The sequence below is a fragment of the Sparus aurata genome, chromosome 7 (assembly GCF_900880675.1).
Source record: "Sparus aurata chromosome 7, fSpaAur1.1, whole genome shotgun sequence".
Classification (NCBI taxonomy): domain Eukaryota; kingdom Metazoa; phylum Chordata; class Actinopteri; order Spariformes; family Sparidae; genus Sparus; species Sparus aurata.
In genome coordinates, this window is record NC_044193.1 from 22,126,322 (window position 1) to 22,151,996 (window position 25,675).

The 25,675-nt window shown below is 41.1% G+C and overlaps 1 protein-coding gene across 4 annotated transcripts in view; it reads right to left on the reverse strand.

Annotated features, from left to right (window-relative positions):
* Nucleotides 1–5,265: 5,265 nt before the first annotated feature.
* acot7 (acyl-CoA thioesterase 7) overlaps nucleotides 5,266–25,675 on the reverse strand; it is a 60,899-nt gene continuing 40,489 nt past the window's right edge. For all 4 annotated transcript variants that reach the window (XM_030424489.1, XM_030424488.1, XM_030424487.1 and 1 more), the window contains 2 exons: nucleotides 20,532–20,716; nucleotides 5,266–5,771 (listed from right to left, as the gene is read on the reverse strand). In XM_030424489.1, the coding sequence (XP_030280349.1) occupies nucleotides 5,676–5,771; nucleotides 20,532–20,716 (281 nt within the window). In that variant the 3' untranslated portion in view covers nucleotides 5,266–5,675. The remainder of the gene's footprint in view (nucleotides 5,772–20,531; nucleotides 20,717–25,675) is intronic.

Consider the following 25,675-nt stretch of genomic DNA (forward strand, 5'->3'; position numbering starts at 1 on the left):
CTGAAAAAAGACCACATGCATTTATCCCCGCAGCCTTGAACGAACACGACGCACATTCTTTCATTAAAAGATCTCATTTAAATGATCACAACCTGACTTCATTATGGTGGCTCTGGCAGCCTATTGCAGTTGGCTGTACGTGTCCAAATTGCGCAAATTCTTTATGATCCAAACAGTTTTTTTTTTTAATTTTATTTTTTTTATGAAAAGGACTTTTGCATAAGTATCAATCGCATTAAGGCGCATTATTTTCTCATGTTATTCATGCTCCTTTAAATGGGCCCTTTTTCATTGACATTATACGACTTGTTATGTAAGGCTCCTTCCCTGGATGATTCTGTAAGAGCGGCTTTCCTCCCTCAGGGCTTAGATTGTACCCAGTGAGAAAACTAATAGGGCCTACATGAGAGCAGAGACACACAGAGGTCCCTTGTGCCTTGGCTTTTTTTTTTTTTTTTTTTTTTTTTTTTGCCACTATTATAAGGATTATTTTAATCTACTCTGTGGATGGTCTGATGAGCGGCGCATACTCTGCCTTCCATTCATTAATACACACACCTGGGAGCTGCTCCTGCAGTTCCCAGCCAGGCTGTAAGAGCTGAACTGTCTTACCAAAAAAAAAAAAAAAAGGTGCTGAGGCAAGGTAGGAAATGTTCCCTGAGCCTCACAGCTGATTCAGTCAATACTTAACCTAAAGCTACACTGCTGCAGCCTCAAGGTTTAAATTCCTCTCATTATTCACATCACATAATGGGACAGCAACAGGAACAACACATTTGGTCTGAATATATGCTTGAGGTTTGTCCTGTTTGCACATTAATTGCACAAAATTCTGAAAAATAGCTGTATTTGTGAATAGTTTCTTGCCTACCCAGAGGAAAACATGAACACCCAATGACAAGGACTTGGTGGTTTTAAATGTCCATCAAAAGGGAAATTCAACCTGTCAAAGGTCATAAGATCTTTAGGAGTGTTCTCTCTCTTGCTGCCTAAGTCTCTCACTGATGAGATTTACCACAGACAAAGAAACACTGGGACAGGTTTTCAGGAAGTCCAAAGTTTAATCACGTGTTCTAAGCTAATAATTTCTGTGAGAAAAATGTAAGTCAGTGCTGCTGGAAAGCTAAAACTGGGTGAAAGAAACAAAGGAGAACAAAGGATGACTTCAACGTCCACTAAAATGAAAATGTAGTCACATCTGTACACCCTCATGCTGATGGAAAGCTGGGGAAAAGTTTTGCAGTCCACAAAACATTTCTGGAGCTTCACAGCAAAACAGTGTCGCAGCATTCTCCTAAACAGCTGAAGCAGATGGGGACATTAAAAACAACTGGACAAAAAACACACACTCTGCTTCATGCAGGTTAATCCAAGTTCAGATGGTAGTTTAGCAACTACAGTGAAGATTGCAGCTTTAAGAAAGGTGTAAACAACATCTTCTTTAATCAATTTTGGACTCAGGGCCTCCAGAGACAATGTTGTGTTTTTTTCAGTAGTTCATTTTTTACATTTTTAAAAAAAGTCCCCATCTAGTCTCCATCCAGCTGTTTAGTTGTTGTTGTTGTTGCTGCAACACTGTTTTGCTGTGAAGCTCCAGAAATGTTTTGTCTGCAACAAATATTCCCCTAACTTTACGTCAACTTGAGGGTGAGTAGATAATGACTGAATTTTTCATTGTCAGGTGAACTTATTCTTTTAAGTTTCCCCGGATGCTTTCATTTCTTCATCAACACTTCCTGGTTCAGCTTGGAGCACCTGCCCTGACCTGCGATACTGCAGTGTTCAGAGCGCTGAACAGTTTCATCACACTGTTGGTTTTACTTTAAAGTGCTTTAAATAAGTTGGATAAACTAGAGATTTTTTTAAAACTCCACTTTGTCTGAGCAGTCATGTTGCTTGATATGTTGAACTTCATTTGAAAGCTGTGATGTCTAATGATGTCACTGCGTCCCCTGAAATTGACAAATGGTGGATGTGCAAACATGACCCAGGATATAAAACGACACGATGAGACAAAATTAGTGGCTCTAGATTCTTAATGTTTGATTTCAGAGGGACTCAGTTTGATGCTTATAGATACGACCCTCGTTTTTTGTTGTTTTTTTTTCTGAGGATTTCTTAAAAAATTCAAAGCTGAGGAGAAGGCCCTTTTGATGGCACACAAACTGAGAGGATGAAAACAAGATGAAAGAACGGACGCTGATTGCGTGTGCAGCCACAAGGTGTGTGTCAGAGGAAGAGAACAAAGGACGGTAAAGGTTGTCGGGGTGAGGAGCACCAAGTTTCCCCCAGTGACGTCAGATTCACGTCTTTTTGAGCGAACTCTGATGCGGATGATGCAAATTGATTTGCGAACGTGTCCGAGTTATTATCCTGGTGAACGGTGGTGTTCGCGTGACCCTGCAGGAGCCCTGGCTCTACGTACCTTTATCTCTGAGACTCTCAGATGTTCATTATTAAGTCGTCAGGGTAGAGTGAGTCAGGGCCGAGGTTGACCGAGGGTGCATGAATTACAGATCCATTTACAAGCTATGCTTAATGGATGGCTTGCAGTGAACAAATCCAATATATTTCTTCTAATAGCTGAAATAATTTTTGATGACGCCTGTAACAAAATGAGCAGAGGTTCTTCTTTCTCTGCTGCGATAGTGTATGGATGAAGACAGGTGACGGGGGGGGGGGGGGAGAGAGGCTTTGTTTTTGTACTTTAGACTCAGATAAGTCCATCATTGGAACCGGACATGGCAGGAGAGTTTGTTAAAAGAATCAGACTGTCCATGCCTAGCCTCTCCTGTTTGATGCTAGGTGACCTGGAAGTAAAAAGCAACAGAAGGCATTCCCGCCCACTGGCTCCGCTGGCACCGGGCTGCCCCCACTCTCACCGTCAGCTCCACAATCACACACCACATCACACACACAGCAGCCCTTTAAAGTTTAACACTGCACTGAAAGTCCTGCTCATGTGTGCTCTCTCACAGTCTATCTTTTCAACGTCCCCTCAGCATCGCCGCCGAGTTTGTATGCCTTGCAGCTGGAGGTAGCCCATTTTAGTAGTACTCCCAGTGAGGTCCCCCGTGGCTGAGAGAAAGGGAGGTTCCAGGCCAGACAAAGTACGGCCCATCACCTACTCCGCAAGGAAAGCCCTGCTGGCTCCCAGCCCAGATAACAGAGGGCCGAATGTAGGACTTGTATCTCCGCTCTGTGAAGGTGTTCCAGGAAGCACAAATAAACCGTTTACGAAAAAAGAAAACATCGAAACGCACCGTTTCCTGTGCGCCGACGTTGTCTTGGAGCATCCACAACTTCTGCCAGCACACATAACAGAAGCCTCCTACAAATATTGGCAGGCATATTTTCACGGGTGACCTTGAAGTATGATGTGGAGCACGGTTCAGGTTTCTGTGTCTCGTCTCATGTGTGGAAGTGAAGCCCCCGCTGTCAGCAAATGACTGACGATGGAGACGAGGAGGAAATGCAAAGCGGGGTCATTTGGTAATGAGAGCCGAGATTTTTCTCAATGCTGCCTCTCTTTATCATTTATCCATCCTTCAGAGTCCTTAACGGTTTTTCTCCTGCACCAGAGGATCATTCATCATAAGTAGCCTTGTCAGTCTCTCAACACTGGGATACAGCAGTGAGAGGGAGGATAGTCTCCTAATTTAGATGCAGATACATGAGAGGATATTTGTGATCAGCTTTTTTGCCTTCATTTCGTCATTCTCTGATGGGAGAAAGCACCTCGACGTGCAGCTTCCTCTGGTGCCATCGTCTTTAGTGTATTGAATGCACACCGCAGTTCATGGGAGGTACAAAGATTATTTACATGTGAAACATGAATAATACGATTTACAGCACATTTTTGCTGTTTTGTTGCTACCTGGGAGAGAAACATCTACTTCTGATAATGACATCTCTTCCATTTCAAATCTGTTCTTCCACAAAAGTAACCATGGTTACCATATTGTGTCTCTACATATTGAGCCAGCTGCTACCAGCTGAAATGGCCGAGGACAGTAATGAACATAGTTGTGAATGATGAGAAATGACATTGTTTCCTGAATGTTTTCAGAGCAGGGACAGTTGTACATCGTACATTAGATTAGTTTTTCAATCAGCTCATTTTCCCCAGAGGTCTTGTCTCAGCATCTAAGATGGATCTCGTCTCCCTGTATTGTGTTTTCCCTCCTCCCCGTGCTCTCCTTCTCCCACAAGATGCCTCGACTTCACTGGGGTTAAAAATAGATATATCCCCCCGGTGCAGCTTGAGCCTAACTTTATTTTCATGGGAGAAATGAAAAGCACACGTACTGGAGGGACAGACGGGGGAAAAAAAAACAGTAACCTTCAAGATCCAATGACAAATCCGTTTCTGTCTGTGCAAGAAAGCAGCACGATGAGGAGCAAAGGTCCAAACAAAAATCCATTTTGCTGAGGTTTAGACCTGTGTGGCTCTCTGTTCTTCACAGAGCTCGCTCACTGGGCTTTAATCTTTTCATTTCACTCTTGTTTTGATCTCAAATTATTCCTTGCCATCTGTTGCATGGGATTGAAGCCTACCTACTCCTCCTGACAAATCAGATGTGAGCCTAAGAGTGCTCTCGATACTCAAATGAGAGACCGATCCTGCTAAATATTTGAACAGCAGTTTTTATGGGCGGTTAATAATCACAGCCTTTTCAGTCCTAGCGTGGCCATATGGATATTGATTTCTTGCTGGTTGCTGCTGCTGACCTCAATTGATCTTTCTCATCTTTTCTTTGTGCACACATGCAAAAAAAACCCAGGCGACATGTAAAAAGGAAGATGCCCATACAGAGGCATTTCTTTCCCATTCTGGTTCCAGTGGGTCCAAAAAATTTCATCTGGAGACAAAGGGGGTGAGACGGAGAGACGGCTTGGGGAGACAGAGGGACAAATGGAGTGAACGAGAGGAGGAAGAAAGTGACATTGCGAGAGAATGGAGACGGATGAAGACATGACGGCAGGAGGGAGAGGGAAAGGAGATCGTGCCGAGGCAGAGCCGAGGCTAGAGTCAAAGTGTGACAGACAGGCAGAGGAGGAGGGGAAGAGAGAGAGAGTGTGAGAGAGAGAGAGAGAGAGAGAGAGGGAGAGAGGGAGGGAGAAGGGGGAGGGCGGGCGTGGGAGAGATGCGAGCTGAGTCAAAGCCCCCAAGCTCCCCTGATTTCTCTGTGAAAGACACAGTGCTGAAAAGATAGATAGCGTGTGACTTTTTTCCAAGGCATGCCCAAGACAATGACATCATCATCATCAAAACTAGCAAGGTCACGAGGCGGGAGCGCCAGACTCGCGCTTACATCTTTAATTCAATATTATTCACCCTCTTATTCATCACTTTGCACCGATCATGAAGTCTTCATACCTAAAAATCGTCTTCAAGTAAAATAGTACTCTTTCTTCTACATACAGTCAGACTGTCACTTTGCACAGTGATCATGAATAGTCTTCATACATCCCAAAAATAAACTTTTACATACATATACAGCTATATGTGGACACTTTGGTGCATAGTACAGGAAATAAAATATAACCACGGGTTTAGGTTTAACAGGAGGCTACAGTTACAGAGCAAGAGAGAGGGTTTTCATTCCCTTCATACTGTATGTGTGTGGTGGGGTTGATATACTGCAGGCGTTTAACTCCAGTGAGCAGCGGCGTCACTGCTGCTGCTTTTCCGCCAGTCTCTTTGCTTTATTGTGCAGGTAACGTGCATTGCCTTCCTCGAAACGTCTCTGCTCCTCCTCGCCGTTGATCTGCAGAAGGCAGAAAAAAGACAAAAGATTTGTTTTCAGACACATTCATCATTTACGCGCACTGTGCAGTGGGATGTTTCCCCCGCTGTTGTTATATAATCCGTGGGCTTGAAGCTCTGATCTAATTTACCCGTCTGTGCCGTTGTAATTGCCATTCATCTTCTTGATGAATGGTTGAAACTTGGAAAAGACTCGGTATGTGCAGAGTATAAGGATACAGCACAAAAAAGTTGGGGAGCTCTGTAGAACATAAATAAAAACAGAACCCAAACCCAAGAGTGAACCTCGCCCCATCCTTGCTTGTAAACACCTGAGCCTTTTGAGGATGCCCCTTTCACACTCAATCATAGTACTATCACCTGTGATTAACTGTCCCAACTTGTTTGAAACATGTTGATAGCATCAAACTAAATATGAGCATATATTTACAAAAAATTATTAAAAATACTGTCTTCATGCTGTTTTTTTATTTATTTAGCAAATGTCAAAAAGGATATGCAATTTATCATGCTCTCTTTAAGTAATGTTTTACACAGCGTCATAACCTTTTTGAAATGGGCGATACAAAATGTATCTTGGTGGGTTTAATGTTAAGTTTTAAGCACTTTTATTTTAACAGACTATGATAAGTAATAATGCAGATAAAATGGTGACAGGTTTTTCTTTACACAAAACACCAAAATGCAGAACTCTGAGGCAGGTGGGTTGAAAACTAAAAGAAAGCCTTGATAATAACTGATCTCCTCGTCCAAAATCCAATAATCCAAAACAAAAGGCAGGCAAAAAAACAAAAACAAGAGTAATCCACAAGCAAAAAAACTAAACTAAGTACAAACCAAAAGCCAACAAAGAGTGAGGGCTTAAATACACAGGAATGATTAACTAGTGGAACACAGGCATTTATAGAGAAAGGGTGAAACAAAGACAGGAAGTGCAGAGTAAAACATGACACATGAGGATACATTTTCAACATAAAACAGGAAATCACAAAAATAAAAACCCAAACCACAACAGACACTAGAGACTATCAACACGCCCGTCAACACGTTATGGCCAATGACAACTCAGTAGTCATTGCTACACTGCTACATGAGATTATTTCTACAACGAGTTGTTGTGGTGAGGTTTTGAGTAAGGGTTGCATGGAGAATGTTAGAGAGGAGAGACACAAACTGGCATGGCTTTACTGAAGAAACTGGTTACGTAGCACAACATCCAACTTCATCAATATAAACTGCTGTGTCTTAAACGCTATCTCTTTTGAAAATATATGGTTACATCTTAAGAAATCCGTGTACCACTCAACCCTAAGATGGGGGTTTTAAAAGTTGAAGTAGGCGTTTGGTGCGATTTGGTGGCCCACACAGTGTGAGAGTGTGACACCAGTGTCATAAAAAATCCAAGATCTGTAACGGACTGTCAGACGTAATGTAGGTGCTAGGTACAAACAAAACATGTTACATCATTACAATGTTACATTATGTCTTAAATAGTCATTTTAGGGTAAAAAAAGTGACATAATGTTGCATTGTCGACATGCGGATGCTTGTAGATGATTTTAGGCTGGGCTTACACCTAATTCAAATGTCATCACTCTCCCTACTTTGCAGCACATGCAAATGGGTATTTACAGCCCCCCTGTTGAACTTTTTCAGCTGTACCATTGTACTGTGCTGGAGCACCCTCATCATCTCTTTCCATTACAGGGTGTTATTGTCTCAATTGTTTTTCGCATATACAACAAAATATTGGTATCACACCCAGGAGTTCTGGTAAGCCCTGGATTTGCAGCTGCTGTGTATCACTTTACCACATCTGTTTTTATTTGTAGCAGCACGCTGGAGCCTGTGAGGAACACATCTTCTCTTTCTCCTTCACTTAGCTCAGTTTGGCTGCTGATTCGTGGGAGGATGCACTTGCTAGCCTGCACAGTTTAATTAGACTGCCTGGCAAACCTCGTGACTTAAACAACAATACCGCCACAAGTGACAGTGTCAACACTTTGTTTTATTGTGCTGCCCTGCTCTCCCACTCCCTCATCTGCATGCTGCTCTAAAGGGAGCAGTGGAGGGTGTCGTATGCGAGCGTGTATGGTTACTGTATATGTTTGGTGTATAGAATACAGCGTTCGTGACATGTTCAGATGGTGAATCTTTGTTGTCCACACAGCAGGTTGACGGCAGATTCAGGAGCACCTGCCACTCAGCAGCGCTCTGAGAGCAGAGCTGACAGATGGCGTCTTAACTTTATGGAGTGAGCAGGGTGGTAAGAGATATGACAAAACATCATGCCAGGGACAAGCCCAGGGGTCATGACTCAAATGTGATGAGAATATTAAAGTAGTGACGCTGAGCTACAAAGCAAACACCGGTGGGAGTATATTCTCTGTAGAGCAGGTTCAAGAGCATGCAGCTGCAATATCGGTTTGTTGCATGCCTGTTATATAACAGTCAGCATACTGCTCAGTCAATTTTGCTTTTGCCATTCAACCGAAAGTAATCGCTGATTCCGGTTCATTGACTTTCAAAAAAAAGATAAAGAAGAAAAAGAGACCAACTTTCACTGCTGTATTGTCAAACATTTTAAGCTGAGGTGCTGCTCAGATAATGTACTTTTCAAAAAAGTGAATTCACTCAGTCCAAATCTATAAACATGCACATGACCAGGAGATCTGGAATCTTGATCTGGTGTAAGAAAGTTACAACATGGCAAATTCATGAATATAAAAGCAGATAACAAAGTGTTTAATGTCTGTAGAGGCTTTTAATAGCATGAGGAACTTTGGAACTCTGAGTTGTTGGTTGCTAATCATTTACACACACAAAGAAAAAAGTTTTGCTCTGTCAAATAAACTAACATCACGTAGTTAAGTGAAATAATTAAGGGCAATACCACCAATATTACACATTCAAGTGTGTTGGCACGTCTTTTATAGGGAGTACTACTGTATATGTGTAAAAAGAAGTATAAAGTCTTTTCTGGCTCCAGAAGAAGCGGCATGTCATCTGATAGACTGCCACCAGTGATGTCACTTATTGGCCCAGATACATTGTGGGTAATGTAGGAGCAAGGTCTTAAAAAGCAGTCCAGTTGTCTAGAACTCCACTCCAATAACTATGTTGGACTCATTATGGACGGTTCAAAAACATATGATCCATGCATTCTTCTGTCTTTTCAAAACTTACACTTTAACTGAAGTTGCTGTATATTGTAACAAGCCATCTTGATTTTACCACTTTATCACTGCACAGGAAGCAAGTGTTTATCTTTTGAAGTGGTCACCAACCTGTGTCCAGACAGAAACAAGGCCTTGATTATTCTCTATTACAAAACACAGCCTCCATCTATTCATGCTGTGTAGTAGAAGGGTACATTAGCTGATTAGTTACTATTTCCAACTGGACAGCAAATTGCACAATGCACATTGTGCTGATCATTACCGCGTTATTAAAACAAGACTTGACAAGGTGATTCTGAATCCTGACACCAAGTGGAGGTTTATTAATCATGCTACTTTAATACAGCTACTGGGCGTACCCATCATCCATCATTTAACAAAACACTGGTCTGAAATGATTTCATTACTAGCCATAAAATAGTTCAGACAAACTGCAGCTGTGCGACAACAGCAAAATAAAACAGCAATGTGTGTAAATGTAAATGGGAGAAACAGTGAAATGTAAAAAATGTCTGTGTCGCTAGAGTCGACCAAGATGAACGGCTTTTTGATACGAGGTGTCACTGGGTGGATACAGGATAATAAGTCAACATAATGTTCTGGAGACAGCTGTTATTAGCTATAGGTTGGTACAAACTGTACTGTGTTTAGTCTAGGGGCCACGATGTGTATTTATATTAACCATGCGTACAGCTTTTACTGTACAGTAAAACATTGTTTGGGTTGTTTGCCAATTTTATTGATTGTCATTTTTCAGTGTAAGCAGCGTTGACTTTTTTTTTTTTCACATTGGAACGTCATGTGTAAACGACCTTTTAATTTGATTCTGAAATGCTACAGATTAATCACTGGTCATCTTTGTGACATTGAATAATGATGAATGAGATGGTTTACAGGTTTGTGTGCAGGCGCAGCGCTATAAATATCCACAGCCGTACATCGGGTCACGTGTAATAACAGCTGTTCTAGTGCTGCTGGAGAACCACGCTGATGCAACACGGTCGGCTAAGTTGCAATGGATTGTTTTTGGTGTAATGAGTAGCGAATCAATCATGCAAAGAGATGTTTAAGGTTATTTCTACTTCTGTTTATAGATAATTACGAGAATGGAAATGAAGCTTGTGTATTGGTCAGTATTTATAAAACAGAATCAAGTGTAAGCACAGCTTCATGAAAACAAAAGGAAGAGTTTTTGTGCATCTGGCCCCAGATGGTAGTCAAATGCAGACATTTGGACCTTTTTAGTATGTTTATTAACAATGTCTTCTGGCTGGTTTTACCTTTTTGTTGTCATTATTGCTCATATTCCTCTGGTTTCTCCCTCCCTCCCCCCTCTCTCTCTCACCCACTCAGGCCCCTGAGGTACTAACCATTATTCAATTACACTTTTAAAACCACACTGAGCCTCAGCCTGAAATGTTTTAATGAATGTGCCAATTAAAAGCAACCGTACACCTGACTACTGCTAATAAAGATTTACTTTTAATAACAATATGAGATAGGGGCCTCTAAAGTTTCTAAGCAAAGGAAAGATTGTTTGGGCTGGAGAAGAATGTGACACTGTTGTGTAATCACTGATGATCGATCGATATGCTAGAGTTAGTAGTAGTTAGCGTCAGTTGATTGATGTGCCATTTGTCTTACATTCTGTGGTTTTAGCATTGCTATTTCAGTCCAATGAACTGGTTTCCAAGTATATAGTTATATAGTTATATATATTATTAGATATCTGTCTTGAACTTCTCTACAACTTCTTAAGCTTAAGAAAAGTACAAGAAATTACTATTTTTACATAATTATTCAATTAAATACATTTAACAATGGCCTTTTTTACTCTTTAACAGTAATAGTTTGATGATAGGTATGATGGTCTAAGTGAAGCTTTCTCATCTGTTTCTACTTTTTTGTCCATATGTACATCAACGTGTGCACGTTATTACCCTGCTTAGACTTTGTGTGCATTCCTGCCAGGCTGCACGTGTGTATGCATAATGTGTGGGGGCTCATATGCAGATCACATTTGCATAACTCAATGAGACGATTCAAACACTAGGCTCAAAATGTCCTTTCGGTGTCCCCATGTAATTAGTATTCCCACAGTGGCTCCAGTAAAATAACTATGATTATGCAGGATCATCAACTACAACGGGTGACTCTCCGATGCAGAATCAACCTCACAAAAAGGAAGCCATGCTTGTTTAATAGCGTCTTCAACTGCCTCCTTTCCCACTGCTTTCTACATTCCAGGCAACAACATTCTGCATTAATGTTAAAAGATGAGATGTCAAAATGTTTTGGTTCATAAATCTTACCTGAAGCCTACTGTACCATCAGGGCAGTTTGCAGTGTGGTTCAATAGTCCATTAGCAACTTCAAACTAATAATGGCACAGATTATTGTGTTAATGTCGAGTGGATGATGAATTACACTGATACTGCACTGTGTATGCACAATATTTCACATGATTGTAGTGACTGTATGTTCAAAGGTTAATACAGTCCCTTCTCTTTGACCAAGACTACAGTCTACAGTCATGATAACAGCTTTGTGAGGCGGTACTCAGGTACAACTGTGCTTTGAACTAAATGCTGTGGTAACATATTATAATAACCATCATGAATAAATGGTAAATTCATAGTTAATTAAACTTTAGTCAATAGTTATTTTGCTGTTACCAAACAATGACATGCTTTATAAACCATTTATTAAGCAAAAGTGGCGACTGGCGTTTATAACAGTCATCTATAAAGATTAGTTGCAACTACTGTTTGCTGCCCAACAAAGGTTGACCACAGTAACTACGCTCACTACAAAACAGAGATAAAAGGCATCAATGTTTTTTTGACTACCAAGCAAAACGTGTTAGTGGTAGAACAGCGGTTATGTTGTCATTAGGGACAGTATGTGTTCTTCAAGTGATTTTCATAACTTAAAAATCGTGGCAAATTATCTGACCTATGACCCTAAAAATGTAGATGCTGTTCTTTACCTGAAAAGGATATACAGGTAGTGCAACAGCAAAGTGTTATAATGTCAATCTTCTTCTTGTCTTCTTCCTGAGAATATCTAAATCTAGCTTTCATTTGATTGTTTTAATGTTTGCATGTCTAAACGGTTGAAATAGATCGAGTAATTAAGAAAAAGCCAAGCAATCCTCAAGCAATTCATTGCACTGTAATACATGAAATGATCAATATGAATGTCATCAACCGGGAAACCGAAACAAAGTCCAGACCTAAGAGCGTTGGCTGAAGGGTCCGGATGGCCAAGAAAAAAAGCTGGCTACCTGGTGAGCTGGTCATCCGTTAGGGCAATAGTTGAATGGAGTGTGACAAACCAAATGGTGCAAACCTGGAACAGGGACAGGGCTTGTAAAATGGACTGCTCGGATAATGCCAGCAAAATGCCAAAGGGGTTCCTTTGTGTTGGCACAAGCTGTTACAACAGAGTGCATGGGGCTTCAGTGGCGCTGCCAAACGCCAGTGTCTCAAAAGTAGCACGAAGACATACGTAACTGGCTCAAGACAAATAATAGCCATCTGGACTGGTATGAGCCTGGGTACTAACCTACATGTTAGTGTGTGACAGAGAGAGAGAGAGAGACTCACACACAAAGGACGACATTTTAGACTATCCTGAGAATCCTTTGTAGACATAAAAAAAAACAACTTAAAATGATCTTTGCTGGCGTTTGCTGAATGCTGAAAGGATCCAATGCTGACCATGGACGTGTATGTTCATCATGATTAATATTTAATGCTGCCAGTTTTTTCTTTTTTTTGTTTTAGCATGTCAAGCACTTTTCCCAAATTCTTTAACAATCGGGCCTTCCTCACAGTTTCAGAACCTGCAGAGTTGCATATGTGACAACCTGATATACACTTTCAAGGTAGTTATTATGTATTCTGGGTTTGTTTTTTTGTTTGTTCTGACAACATTAAGTAGGTATGTAACGCCTACAAAGTATTAAATCAAAGCAAAATATGGCAGCTATGAAGGTTTCAGATTATTCTGACAGCAGTCAACAACCAGGTGACTTTGAGACTGACTTTAAACAGATTGCTTTGCAATTATCAGAAATGAATGGACCCCAGCCCTCACATGAAAAATCTCAGTCGACAATATGCACACTGCCCCTGCATGCTTTCAGAAATGTTTGACTGTAATTTAGGGAATAAAATAATGTGAAGGGCTGAAAAAACAACTTTTAAGACAGGCCAGACAGACGTGGTTTTCACTGAGCTGTAGCCACGTTTTGCTTCGAGGCTTCAAAGTAATGAAGAAAATCAGAAGCACTCCTACTTGTATGAACTTTATGTTATAAATGAGCAGCAGTGCTAGCTGGCTCTGTTTGTGTGCCTGTCGGCCCACTTTTAATTAAAAGTGACACTTTCCTGCTCCTTCTCTGGCACTGCCGAGGGTCACTGTAGGAGATGTAGAAAATTAAAAACCAGAACTGGAAGAGACAGAACACACCAAAAATGTTTACAACATTTCTCCTGTTTCGTCAGTCGTATGGTTGAATTGCATGAATGTGTTTTATTGACACTCACAAATGGATTATGTCATTCAGTTTCGGCTTTGTGTTTAGAATCTCACACTCTCTCACTTCTGTGCATATTTATGAGTAAGATAGAGTGAAAAAACTCCTAAAATTCATAATAAGCCATCGTTTACAGTCCTCGTTGAGACGCGATGAGAACAAACATTGGTATGATGTGCTCTGTGCTGTGCCTCGGATTACCACCGCGTCAGAAATATCTGCAACTCTGGCACCAGTGTACCCGTTAACCCGTTGCTGATTGTCTTGAATGGGAGGCATCTAAAAATAAACGTGCATCACTTCATGTGGACTACGGGAGGTTGCCATGACAACCGGGCTTGTTTTTGTGTCACGGGAGGCCAGCTGAGTCTCTGCCAGCGAGGAGGGGAGGCAGAAGGAAGGAGCGAACGATGAAGAGAAGGGGATGAAGGAGGAGAGATGCGATAAAAACAAAGATCTAGAAAGGAGAGGAATGAAGAGAATGTCTGAAAACGTGTGTCTGAATGATTGCTGAATGTGAACACGGTTAAAGGCAACAACCACGTTTCATTCATGTTGTAACACACGTCCACCGCTCGGTCTCTGCCAAGTGTACAACCGCATCCTTCCACCACCAGCTGGCATTCAGCACAGACTGGCCACTGCCCGAGGATTCAAAGAGCTGACCTCCTGGTAACAAGCCAGTTTTTCCAACCTTCAGGCGACTGCTCACCCATCAAAACCATCAGCAACACAACAGAGACATACGCTGCTCAACGGTGCTTCCAGGCCTTTTCGATTTATTCCCATGCCATCCCAGCGTGGACATACATTATTTCAGTACTTTTCAAGTGTACTGCTGCAGAGAGGCAAGGAACCCCCCCGATATCCTCCCCTCTGCTCCTGCTGTCCTCTTTCCCTACTTCAGCATTACCCACAGTACACTAACGCTACTGACAGCCCATCTACAACCCCCAACGCAGAGTCCCTAACCCCCCGCTGAGCTAAAACAGGAAGATCTAAAAATAGTATAACACAGCGGGCTCGCACAAGAGAAAGCGAGGATGAGAGAATGAGGGGGAAAGCACCTGCAGTCGAAAATAGCAGAAGCTGTCCCTTCGATCAGGCCTATTTATAGGAGCAAAATCTGCCACAATGTCAAGTAAATTTCATTTGGGAGCTTCGACATGGGGGTGTTTTATCCTACAGTTGAACAGTTTGGTTCATGCGAGCCTCATCTATCTAAAGGAGCATAAACATACATGACGCATATGTGCCGCAGATTTTGGCGAAATACCAAACCAAGGAACAATTTCAGCCTCCGACTGAGAAAATGAGTCCACATCTGATCTTCCACTAAGTTGGTTACCAAGGAGAAAGGCAGATATGAAGACGTGGAGCCGTGTGTCACTGAACATGTTAGCCACTTACAACGGAGGATCCTGTTCACCAAAGTGACTCACAGAGTCATTTTTAATGTGGTTTCCAAAATTACAGATGGTCTCTTCTAAGAACTCAAAGTCACAGTACACTGCGAGGCACATGTTGAGTGAGCTCCTCTCTGGAACCAAACAATAAAATCCTACAGAACATAATAATAGAAAAACAGGGGAATCTTGTGGCCGAGGAGGACAAGGGAGCAGGAAGGGGCAGATTTTTTTTTATAGCAAACCATACCACATTAATTGTATGAAACAAGTTTATTTGACTTTTTTGCTGACAGTAAGATAAGGAGACATGAAGGCACTCTCATGTCTGTATGGTAAATATGAAGCTAAAGTAAGCAGCCAGCTAGCCTAGCTTAGCGAAAAGACTTGAAAGAGCAGGCCTGGCTTGTAAAACATAATAAAGGTCGGCTCTAAAGCATGCTAATTAACAAGTTATATCTTGTTTGTTTAATCCTCACAATGACTTTCACTTCGGTTATGTGTCAGAGTATTCGTTGGCCAAGTGTATCCACTTTCTAGAGTCTAGAAATAGTCCAGCAAGTACACTGTAGCCTTCTTTAAGACGACAATTTGTCATTTTGCTTCTTTGGACAGAGCTTTGTTGTCTTTTTGCCAAGCTAACGAGCTACTGGCTGCAGCGAGAAGCATGAAGTTGCTGTTGACGATAAGTGCGCCACATTTCCATGTCCCCATTCATTATTTTCTTTTTTCAAGCTGCCCGTTTTCACCAACCCAAGACTTCGCCCAATCCTATTTAGCATACACACACCTGAGTGATCTCAGTCTTCTCATCTACCTCCTGGCAAGAAGCAAATGAGCTGACTTCCCAAATGTCAAACTTCACCTTAAAGGTCCTGTGTGAAGGATTTAGGGGGAGAAATAGAATACATATTCACAATTGCGTTTTCATTAGTGTACAATCATCTGAAACTAAGAGCGGTTGTGTTTTCGTTAACTTTTATAACTGCAGAGGGAGCAGGTCCTCCTCCACAGTGTACGCCATGTTTCTACAGTAGCCCAGAACTAACTAGCCAAACTCTAGAAAAGGCCTTTCCCACCATGGGGGAGACTGACGAGAGAGGTGTTAAGCTGGTTGCAGTCCACAGCTAAACCGCCGGATTGCACTAAATCTTTACCAAGAAATAGCTATTTGACGGGTAAAGATTTACAACTTCAGCCTTGATTTGCAGCTACACAAGGTAGTAAATGAATCTAGACATAAGAAACATGTATATTTCAGGAATCTTTTGTTCTCTGGTTGTCAAAGAAACATTCAAACAAAGCTTTTATTGTACTTGTTCCTATTTATTGTATTTTTGAGAGAATGTCAGCCTTCCTACATTTGTCAATCATGCCCACAATCAACTTAAATGAATTTTTAGAGTTGTCTAACTGTCTTTTCAAATTTTCTCATTTGGAAAAATATCACAACAAGCACATGTATTATCTGCAGTTTGATAGGACTGTTTAGAACAATAGATGGTGGCAGCTGCCCTAGGTAAGATAAAAAATGGAAGGACAGGGAGGTCAAATGTTTGTCACGCTTGGCTCAACTCTGTATTATCTGGCTTACTAGGCTAATTAATGTCATCATCGCATTTCCACTCCTCACAGTCCTGTCTCCACTGTTGGGGGAAATTCAGGTGTTAATTGGATTGACGTGTTAAACCTTATTTCCTGGATGTGATGCGTCTCCTTCATACACACCAAGGGATTGACATCTATGAATAGGTTTACTGCCACCCATAACAGTCTGAATGGGCGCACCACCTCCCTCATCCCACGTTTAAGACCTCAGTAAATAGTTATAAAGCCAGAAATAGCCCTTATTGAGCCTCGTCCTCTTCTCTCGCTCATATAAATAAACACATTTGTGCTCAGTGATCTGTTCAAGCACGTGCACATTCACACGCAAGGCCAGCGCTCACTCACAAACCTTCGCATGCATTAGAGCTCTATTTGTCTTTCTTTTACACACAAACACAAATAAAGTCTGTCTACGTCGCCACTCCGTCCAACATTTTCTCTCTAAGACACGCATGCACATAATTTTCCCTTATTTTCTGCCCTTGTTTATCTGACGTGCTACATCAGAGCCCTGGCAGCCCGAGCTCCATTTAGATTTCCATTTATAGTGTTGAGGATGAATTATTAAAATCACCAGGCGATTTTTTTTTTTTTAGCCCCTCTCTTCATAAAAATCGAGGTGAACGGAGAAATTACAATGACTCTAATCATGGCTGCAATTCCCCGCTGTTAAAACAAAAGCCATGAGCGGCCTGCACGGGATAGAGAACCAGGTAATGAATGCGTGGAGCGAGGGAGACAATGGGCGAACCAAATGGACGGTTTTGTGAAATGGAAATTGGAGGATTGACGGGCGCTTTTGAAAAAGGGCCGGTGGAGATGCACATTTCCGTCTGCCACTGCACCTTTAAGTGCGTGTGAATCACAACCACACTGTAAGACGTTTACCCGTAAATTTTCCTATTACATGCTTGTGGTATTTCAAAAATGGCAGGACGTGTTGTTATGCACCACTTTATGCACCACAGCTATGTGTTGTATACACACTACATCAGACCAGAAAACAGCTCTGTGCTCTGCTCTTAATATTGCTGTTTGGTCTTTTAGTGCATTTTCCTGCCTCGCTCAGTACTGAGTGATTAGCTCAGACGCAAGCTCTCAGAATTTTGTACAAGTTTACACTTGAGAGAATAATCACCTGCTCACTGAAGCTGCCCACTCAGCCCATGCCATTGTTATGGACTTTGCTTGAGCAAAAAGCTTTCATTGCCACATCCATTAAACGCTGCATCATACCTTGTTTTGCAGCGTCTACTTTGGGACTGATTAAGTACAGCTTCTCTGTTGTTGTTAGCAGTGTTGGGTCAGGCTTATGTGAGCTGACCAATCAGAGCAGAGAGGGTATTCAGGAAACAGAGAGTTTCCAACAGTGCTGCTGCACTGGACTGTATGAGGGAACTGATGGTTTTTTGAGAACAAAAGCAGGTACACCTATCATTATATAACCTTTTAGTAGTAAAGTATAATTATTAACCTGAAAATTAGCATAATATGTCTCCTTTTATACCATGGTCTTGGGGAATACTCGATTCTGATTGGCTGCAGGGTGTCCATTAACCCCTGATATATGGACACCTACTCAGTAGTTCCAGTCAAATTGACTGTTCACCGCTGTAAATCAATGCGCTAGCTGGCGTATCAAATCTGAATATTTTATTTCCAGCACTGAGTGCAGTCCGTCAGTCCTTCAGTGTCTTATCCTCTGAACACCACAGGGTGGCGACTGTAACACACAAGCTGCAGAAAGTACCCTTCCCCTCTAAATTTACTGATACACGAATAATCTCTCATCCCGTTCGCTGTTCAACTCTCTGCCTCAGGCTTCGGCCACAGTAACGTTACACACGGACGGTCATTTGTTCGTGAAAATCTTGCTATTGATTTGGGGACAATGACATGACTGGTTAGTTAGCTAATCATGTTAGCTAGCATACTGTCAAATTATATTTACAGTCTGTCAACTGTATGCAATGTTACTGACTTTGAATCTTGCTAGCATAGCGTTAGCTTTCTGGCTCATCGCTGAGCAGACTAGAATATCTCCCGTTGCCAAGTCGTATCTATGATCCGTCCTATTTACTGGAGGAGTGAACAACGTCTCCGTTGCATAAGAATCTTACGGGAGAGTAATGATTGTTCCAGGTATTAGTCAAACCCTCAGGCGTTACCAGGGAAACTAAGTTATGGCTTGTGAAAAACTTTATATTTTGATTGTAAAACGCATGAAAATGTAAATTAATGGTCCGAATTTCTTTTCTTTGGCAAGTGACCATGGTATAAGCGGGATAATGCCCTTCGAGGTGTCCATAAACAGGAGTTAATGGACTCTGCGTCGTCCATTAACTCCTGTTTATGGACACCTCGTCGGGCATTATCCCTTACTTATTGCCTGTCACTGGGTTGGACTCTGACTTACACGACTAGGAGAAGTCATAAAGTTAAAACTACTTTTTAAGGCAGAGTATTGAGGAAAGAAGCTGAAACAAAGTTTACTTTGTTTTACCATCGTTCTTTTGTCCAAAGGGGCTGCTAGAATCAACAAAAAATGTAAGTTCCTTGTTGTAGCTTTAAATAAATGTTCATTTCAATCCACTAAATGCTTTGCTTTGTGCTTTAAATGTGATTTAAATGGCTCCTCTATTGTCTAAATCCCGTTCCCGCACAGAAGTTGGACGAGCTTTAAAGCGATCACGACAGAGACAATCAGGGCATGCGGATGGCGCCAGGAAATAATTTCAATGTGCTGAGTAAAACAGATGGCCAGAGCGCTCAGTGTTTGCATATAAACAAGGTTTGTATCCTGCCGAGCCAGAACAAACAGGAAGCATCCCTGTCCAGGTAAACATGCACACTTTACATCCAGACCAATAGGTGCTGAGTCAGCCAGACTTTGTTACCCAGGGACGTTGCGGAGATATTAACATTTGGCCCTCGGTGCTTAAAGATAACGCGCAGACACAGCAAAGATTTTAATGCACTGAAAAGACACCGACAAGAAAAATATGCAAATAACCGATAGTGTGTCTCTTTTTCTGAGCATTCAAAAAGTCACTGGTGTCACTGATTGAAGCAATGTTATCAGGGCAAAAAATCTGAGAAATTGAGGAGATTACATTTCCTGAATAAGAAGCGAAGAATCTGCGAATATCGAATTGGGATGTGATGAGGAATCCACATCTTGTACTGAAACAAAGTTTCCCTGCAAACTAACTAGAGAATAACTCAAATTCACAAGCAAAGTCAATTAACTTCTGACGTATTGAGATTAACGTAAAGCCGTTGTCATAACAAAGCTATAGAACTTATATTTAACGGCCTGGAAAAATCCGTTCTTGTGAATTTTATAAAGCATCAAGTTTTTTTGTTTTGTTTTTTTTTTAAGTATTTTTTTTTTTGGCCTTTCATGGCTTTATTGATAGAATAGTTGAAGAGGTGACAGGAAACAGGGTGAGAGAGAGGGGGAGCGGCAAGCAGCAAATGGGACCCAGGCCGGGAGTCGAACCCTGGTCCGCTGCAGCAAGGACAAAGCCTCTGCACATGGGACGCCCGCTCTACCAACTGAGCTAAAGGCGCCCCAAGCAGCAAGTTTTTTCAATTGCTCGCCCAAGGATTAGTTTCCAATTTCCAATTTAATCTTTTTCAGCACTCATCGTAAACATAGCTGAAAGGGATGTACCGACTTTCAAGGTGATGCATCAGCAGAATGGAATAACGTAAACTACAAGAGCCGGATTCTTTTACGCTACCAAACGTAGGGATAAGTCAAATAGTGTATGTCAATGCACCAGAAGGAGTTAATAAAAGTACAACAATTGCAAATTGCCAAAAATGACCACTAAATTCACAATGGCTGACATCCTTTTGGGTTCAGGTCATGGCACAGGAGATATTTTTGTAGATCTCACTGTGATACACATGTGTACTCAATTTCATGCATGTAGGTGAAGTAGTCCTGGGTAAGTTTGAGAGAGAAAGAGAGAGAGAGAGAGGGGGAAAGAAAGAAAGCAGACACATGATGGTACAACCTTCAGAGGAGGGACAGGCAGAGGCCTGTTGTGCTTGTCCAGGGAGATGAAGGTGAAGAAGGCCGAGACGGCGCGATATTTCCCCTTCTCTGCCTCCACCAATGAGGTAGCATCTACCAACACTTCAATCTCCATAGACTTGTTACTGACGAACGTGAGCCTCCCAGTCACCGTCACCACACAGCCTAAGGGAGATGAGGAAAAAGAGGAGAAAAACATGTTTGACGTTCATGGAGCACACTGGTTTTGTCTGTAAGTATGATGCCAGAAAAGACATTTACATCGCAGCAAGGAAGAGGGAGCATCTCAAACTGCTTCCATCTTGGTTTATTATCATTTCGCAAGAGCGCTTCAACTTAAAAAAAATCTTTATGCTTGATTGAAGCACCTCTGTCCTACAGCCATTCATGGAAAATAGTATCAAAAGAAGAAGCTGCCCCCTCTCTCTCTCTCGCTCTCTCTCTCTAGCGATCTCACACGAGGACGACTGAAGCTTAAAATCATCCGAAAACTTGAACTAAACTCAACGATATCCACTTTAAACAATGTAATTTTCAATCAAACTGGGGACCTTCATATAAAGTAACACTGAACTCGAGCTGAACATAAGCCTGCTGGTCGTCGACATCGTCGACCGAGGAAAACTTCAGCTCTGCTCTTGCAATCTGCTTCACGTTGTTGCATCACTTCTTGACTTGCTGAAGTGTGGTCCGTCGAGGGTCAGCAAACATTTTTGTATTGTTAAAGTACGAGAGAAGAGTGAGACAATAAGTGCAAACAAGTTATGTCAGGTTTTTGTTGAGGGTGTTAATGTTTACCGTATAACTATACATTATGTTCACTGTTGCAGAGCACATGCTGACCTGAACACGAGCCCGATCTGATGCATCTAATGCGTTTGGCTCATCAAACGTTTGTGCACTTCTACCTTCGCAGAGGTGAAAAAAAAAGACATTCAACTAATAGTATCGGGCATTGCTGATGTGTTTCTTTATTCTCTTTGATGTGTCGGTACTATATTATTACTGCTGTTGCCATAGAAACGAGGAGAGAAGGTGTTATCCCCGCAGTCTAGGACAGATCTGGAGTATGTGACTGAGATCTTATAAAACCGTCAAAGTCATAAATAATAAAAGACGTACATGGGAAATGAAAAAAGGGCTCTTATCAAAGTACGGCCTGCAAACAATTTCAACAGGAGTTGAAATTTCAGTGGTGTGCTGTTTCAGTGATGGAGCTCTTGTACTCGTGCAGGAAACTCTTAATAAAACTCTCTCCAGACTCAAGAATATCCTCAGACTGAAACCTGACATCATTGACTGTCTGATTGATCACAGAAATAATGACAGAAGTACACAGTGTGTAAAGTTGACACCAGTGAAACTGTTGGTTTTCTTTTTAATCACGACCACAAGCCCTCTTTAACCTTGACCTTGTTGTATTAGGTTGTCTAGACTTGAATAGGCTTCAACATCAGAAAATATTTGCAATGGCAAGTGCTGATGAACAACAGACTTTGCTGTTTGGGTCTGAGGACTCTCGTCTGGAGGAAGAAATGCAGATCAGCAATCTGCTAACGACTTTTTTTTCTTGTTGTTTTCTAAGACAAAAATCTAAGGGACTGAAATCTTTCTTTATATGCATAATTTATTAGAGATATCTCTAAAAATGAAACCTAAGAACACAGTACTGGGAGGAATCCCTAAAAGCTGCAGACATCCATAGTAGTAATAAATTAGGATTTACTGGTGTTTTGGTGACACAGAAAATGGCTGAGAAAAATATCTGTCTATGTCATTAATTAAAATCCTCATATATTAACACATACTTCATAAAGTGTGAGGTGGTAATCACCACATGTTAGCACATTTAACACTGACTCTTGTTTGTGCTCATAAATATGTGTTGCTACCCTTATATATTTCAAGGTAAAATAACATATTTAATAGCCCTTTAGCTTAGCTATGGTTAGCATTCAACCACTTCCAAACTAACATTACCATCTGATGGTGTTACACAAAACAGTTGTTTTTTGCACACATGTATATAAGCCTGGAATTGAAAGGATGTACTGTAATCAATCAGTAATGTTTGCTGGGCAGTGGTAGAATGCTAGCGTTAGCTAAGTGGTTAACAAATATGTCGTTTAACCTTGAAATATGGCCTCATGTTCCTCCAGATTTTCACTATCCATCAACTTTTCAGTTGCTAGTCAATTGGGAAGCAGGGAAATTGGAGGAATTTGTCAAATACCGTGTGTTTACGACTTTTTTTTTTTAACACAGCACAATAACAATATCCCAGCAAATGAGCATACCACCCTGAGCAAGGCATTAGACGGAAAAGGCCGCCGTATGAATATGGTCTATGGGTCGGACTGAGTGACATCAATCCTAGAGTCAAGAGTCCTGTTAGTATGATACGTCCTTGGCTCTACAAAATATTATTTTCTCCACCTTTAACAATGACTACTGTACTTTCCTAAATGCCAGTCAGCTGCATGTAGAAACAGGCACTCCTGAGGTTTGTTTTCATATTTACTTAAGGTAGTCTTCTGTTCATTAGGGATCATATGAGGGTGATAACGTAGATTTTTTTTTGGGTGAGTGATGGAAAAAGATAAAACTACAAGCCTTATTTCCAGCCCTCTTTCAGAGAGTTGCTATTACAAGATGTGAGAGATGACATCAAGGTGATAACGTATTCCCACTGAGTGAAGAAGTGTGAAAAGGTGATTAAGTGCAATAATTATATGAGAAATAAGGATGAGGTTCGGTGACGTAACCATCCATTATTTTCTATGCGGCTTGCTAACCCAGCACATACACTGAATTTATCTATTCAGTTTCATGTCGTGGGCCCATTGAGTGTTTTTACAAGTTACTGCCCGGAGCGAGTCCAGGCTCATCCAAGTAACCTACCTCTGGCGCAGACATATTGGGTCAGGGAAGCGTGCTCTGCTCAATGACATTACACAAAAAATGAGCCCTTGATGAGACTGGGTGATTTTTTTTTTGAAGACCTTCATGATTAATAATTGATTCATGCAGAAAGTAGATCTTGGACTCGTGCAGCGCTGAAGGTCAGCCAACAGGTCTCTGAGGAGCCGAGTGATGCAGCTAATCTGCAACAGTCCATGCCGGGCCTTTATGTTGTATGCACAGACTCGGCCGGGATTGTAATACCTATGAGGTAGCTGCTTGTTATTTTAGCTGCAGCCTGCGTGAGTACAGTGAAGGTTTTTTTCCTATTTCTCTTTTCTATTCCTGGAAATTGCATTTTTGGATCAGTAAGTGTTTAGAGAAGGACACAAAAGAAAGGAACAAGGCAATATGCAGGTGAAATAACAAGCGTCACTTCAGACAAATTCTCCAGAAACACATTTGGCAGAATAGATTGTTCCTTTTTATTGCTGCGAATCAAAGAAAGTGTCTCCTATTCAGCCACATACTGTAGTGTCAATTTACTCCACAGCGAAGAACTCTTTGATTTAAGGAAAAAACAAAAAATCTTCCAAGATACACTACATTCTCAACTTAATGTATTTCTGAGGCTTGTTGGTAGCACTTTGTGTTGAGGACCATGTAGTAGGCATTTGAGGTGGTGCATGATAAGACCCTTTTAAGTCCTTATAGATGCTCATTAACATTAATAAGGCTATATCAGCGTAAATAATAGCGTCATAAACACATTTATTGTTGGCTTATAGGACATTTATAAGCCCCTATAAAAACAGTTACTACAGTGGATGTTTTGGAAAGTTAATAAAAGCCTTATGAGTTTCTTATAAATGTTTATAATAGCATCACGGGCATAGCACTACCTAGTATGTCATTTTTAAACCCGCAGTAAGCTTGTTTGTCACTTGTTAAGGTTTATAAGTACTTGGTTATGCATTCACTATACCTTGATTAAGAGTCAACTAGGCTTTTTGCAACTACCGGATCCGTAGTGAAAACGATGCCTTATCAAGTTAAATAAATGCTTTATTATGCACTTGGTAACAGATTTTTGCTTATGTCTAATAATCTAACAATAAATGTGTTCAAGGTGCTGTTATTGACGCTAACAAGTCTTAAATTAATGTCAATCAGATTATCATAAGCAATTACAGGAGCCTTATTACCTATTCACTATGCTTAAATCAGACCAGAATGTAAAGTGTTACCTGCTTATTGTCTAATATCTATTAGGATGTTAAGAACTGGTGTGCATTTACTTAGCATAGATACCATAAAGGCACTTAAAGGGCCAGTTCACCCCAAATCAAAAATACATATTGTTCCTCTTACCTCCAGCGCTATTAATTTTTCTACATTGTTTTGGTGTGACTTGCAGAGTTGTAGAGATATCGGCCGTAGAGAATTTCAGGTTTGTGCAAATCATGCCAGATCAATTTCATTACACTACAAATCAATGAATAAGAACATAATTGATGAGAGCGTCTTATGCAATACTGTTTGCTTTATTTCTCTTGCACACCTTCCCTCTCACCTCTAGCGCCCCCCGTCTCTCTCCCTCAATTCTCTTTTTACCCAGCATTCCCCTTTTGAAGTCATCTGCCTTTCTTCTCATTCTTTGTACCTCCGGGCATGTTGCTGTATAATGGAGGAGCGCAGTGCCTGAACACTGCTGCGGTACATCAATGTCCAGCACCTTGCAGACTTATATTCTCAACGCCAAATAATACACATTTTTGTTCAGTACGTCTGAAGTCTGGTGGGGTGGTGGGACAGTGTAGGCGAGGAACAAGAAAAGACATGAACGAACAAGTGACTCACAAGTTGTGACATAAGTGCAGCCATTTTCTGATGTATAAAAGACTCAACGTAGTGTCTCACCTCCACTTAGGTTAACTATTCATATGACAAATCAGTCGACTCAACGTAAAGTGTAAAACTGATAGGAAGGCACATTGGTATATAAAATAAGAAAAAGTCAAATATCAACAATCACTTACAACCATCAATCATAATTGCTTAATTAAATGCTAACTGTCTGTTAATGTTTTAATTGCACACATTAATTGCAAATGCAATTACTTTCGAAATTGTGTTTTAATGAATCTATTCATTAACAACTTAAATAGGCATGGTGCGATGCTTCACATTAACCCCTGAGTCACACTGTGTACAACAGAGAGC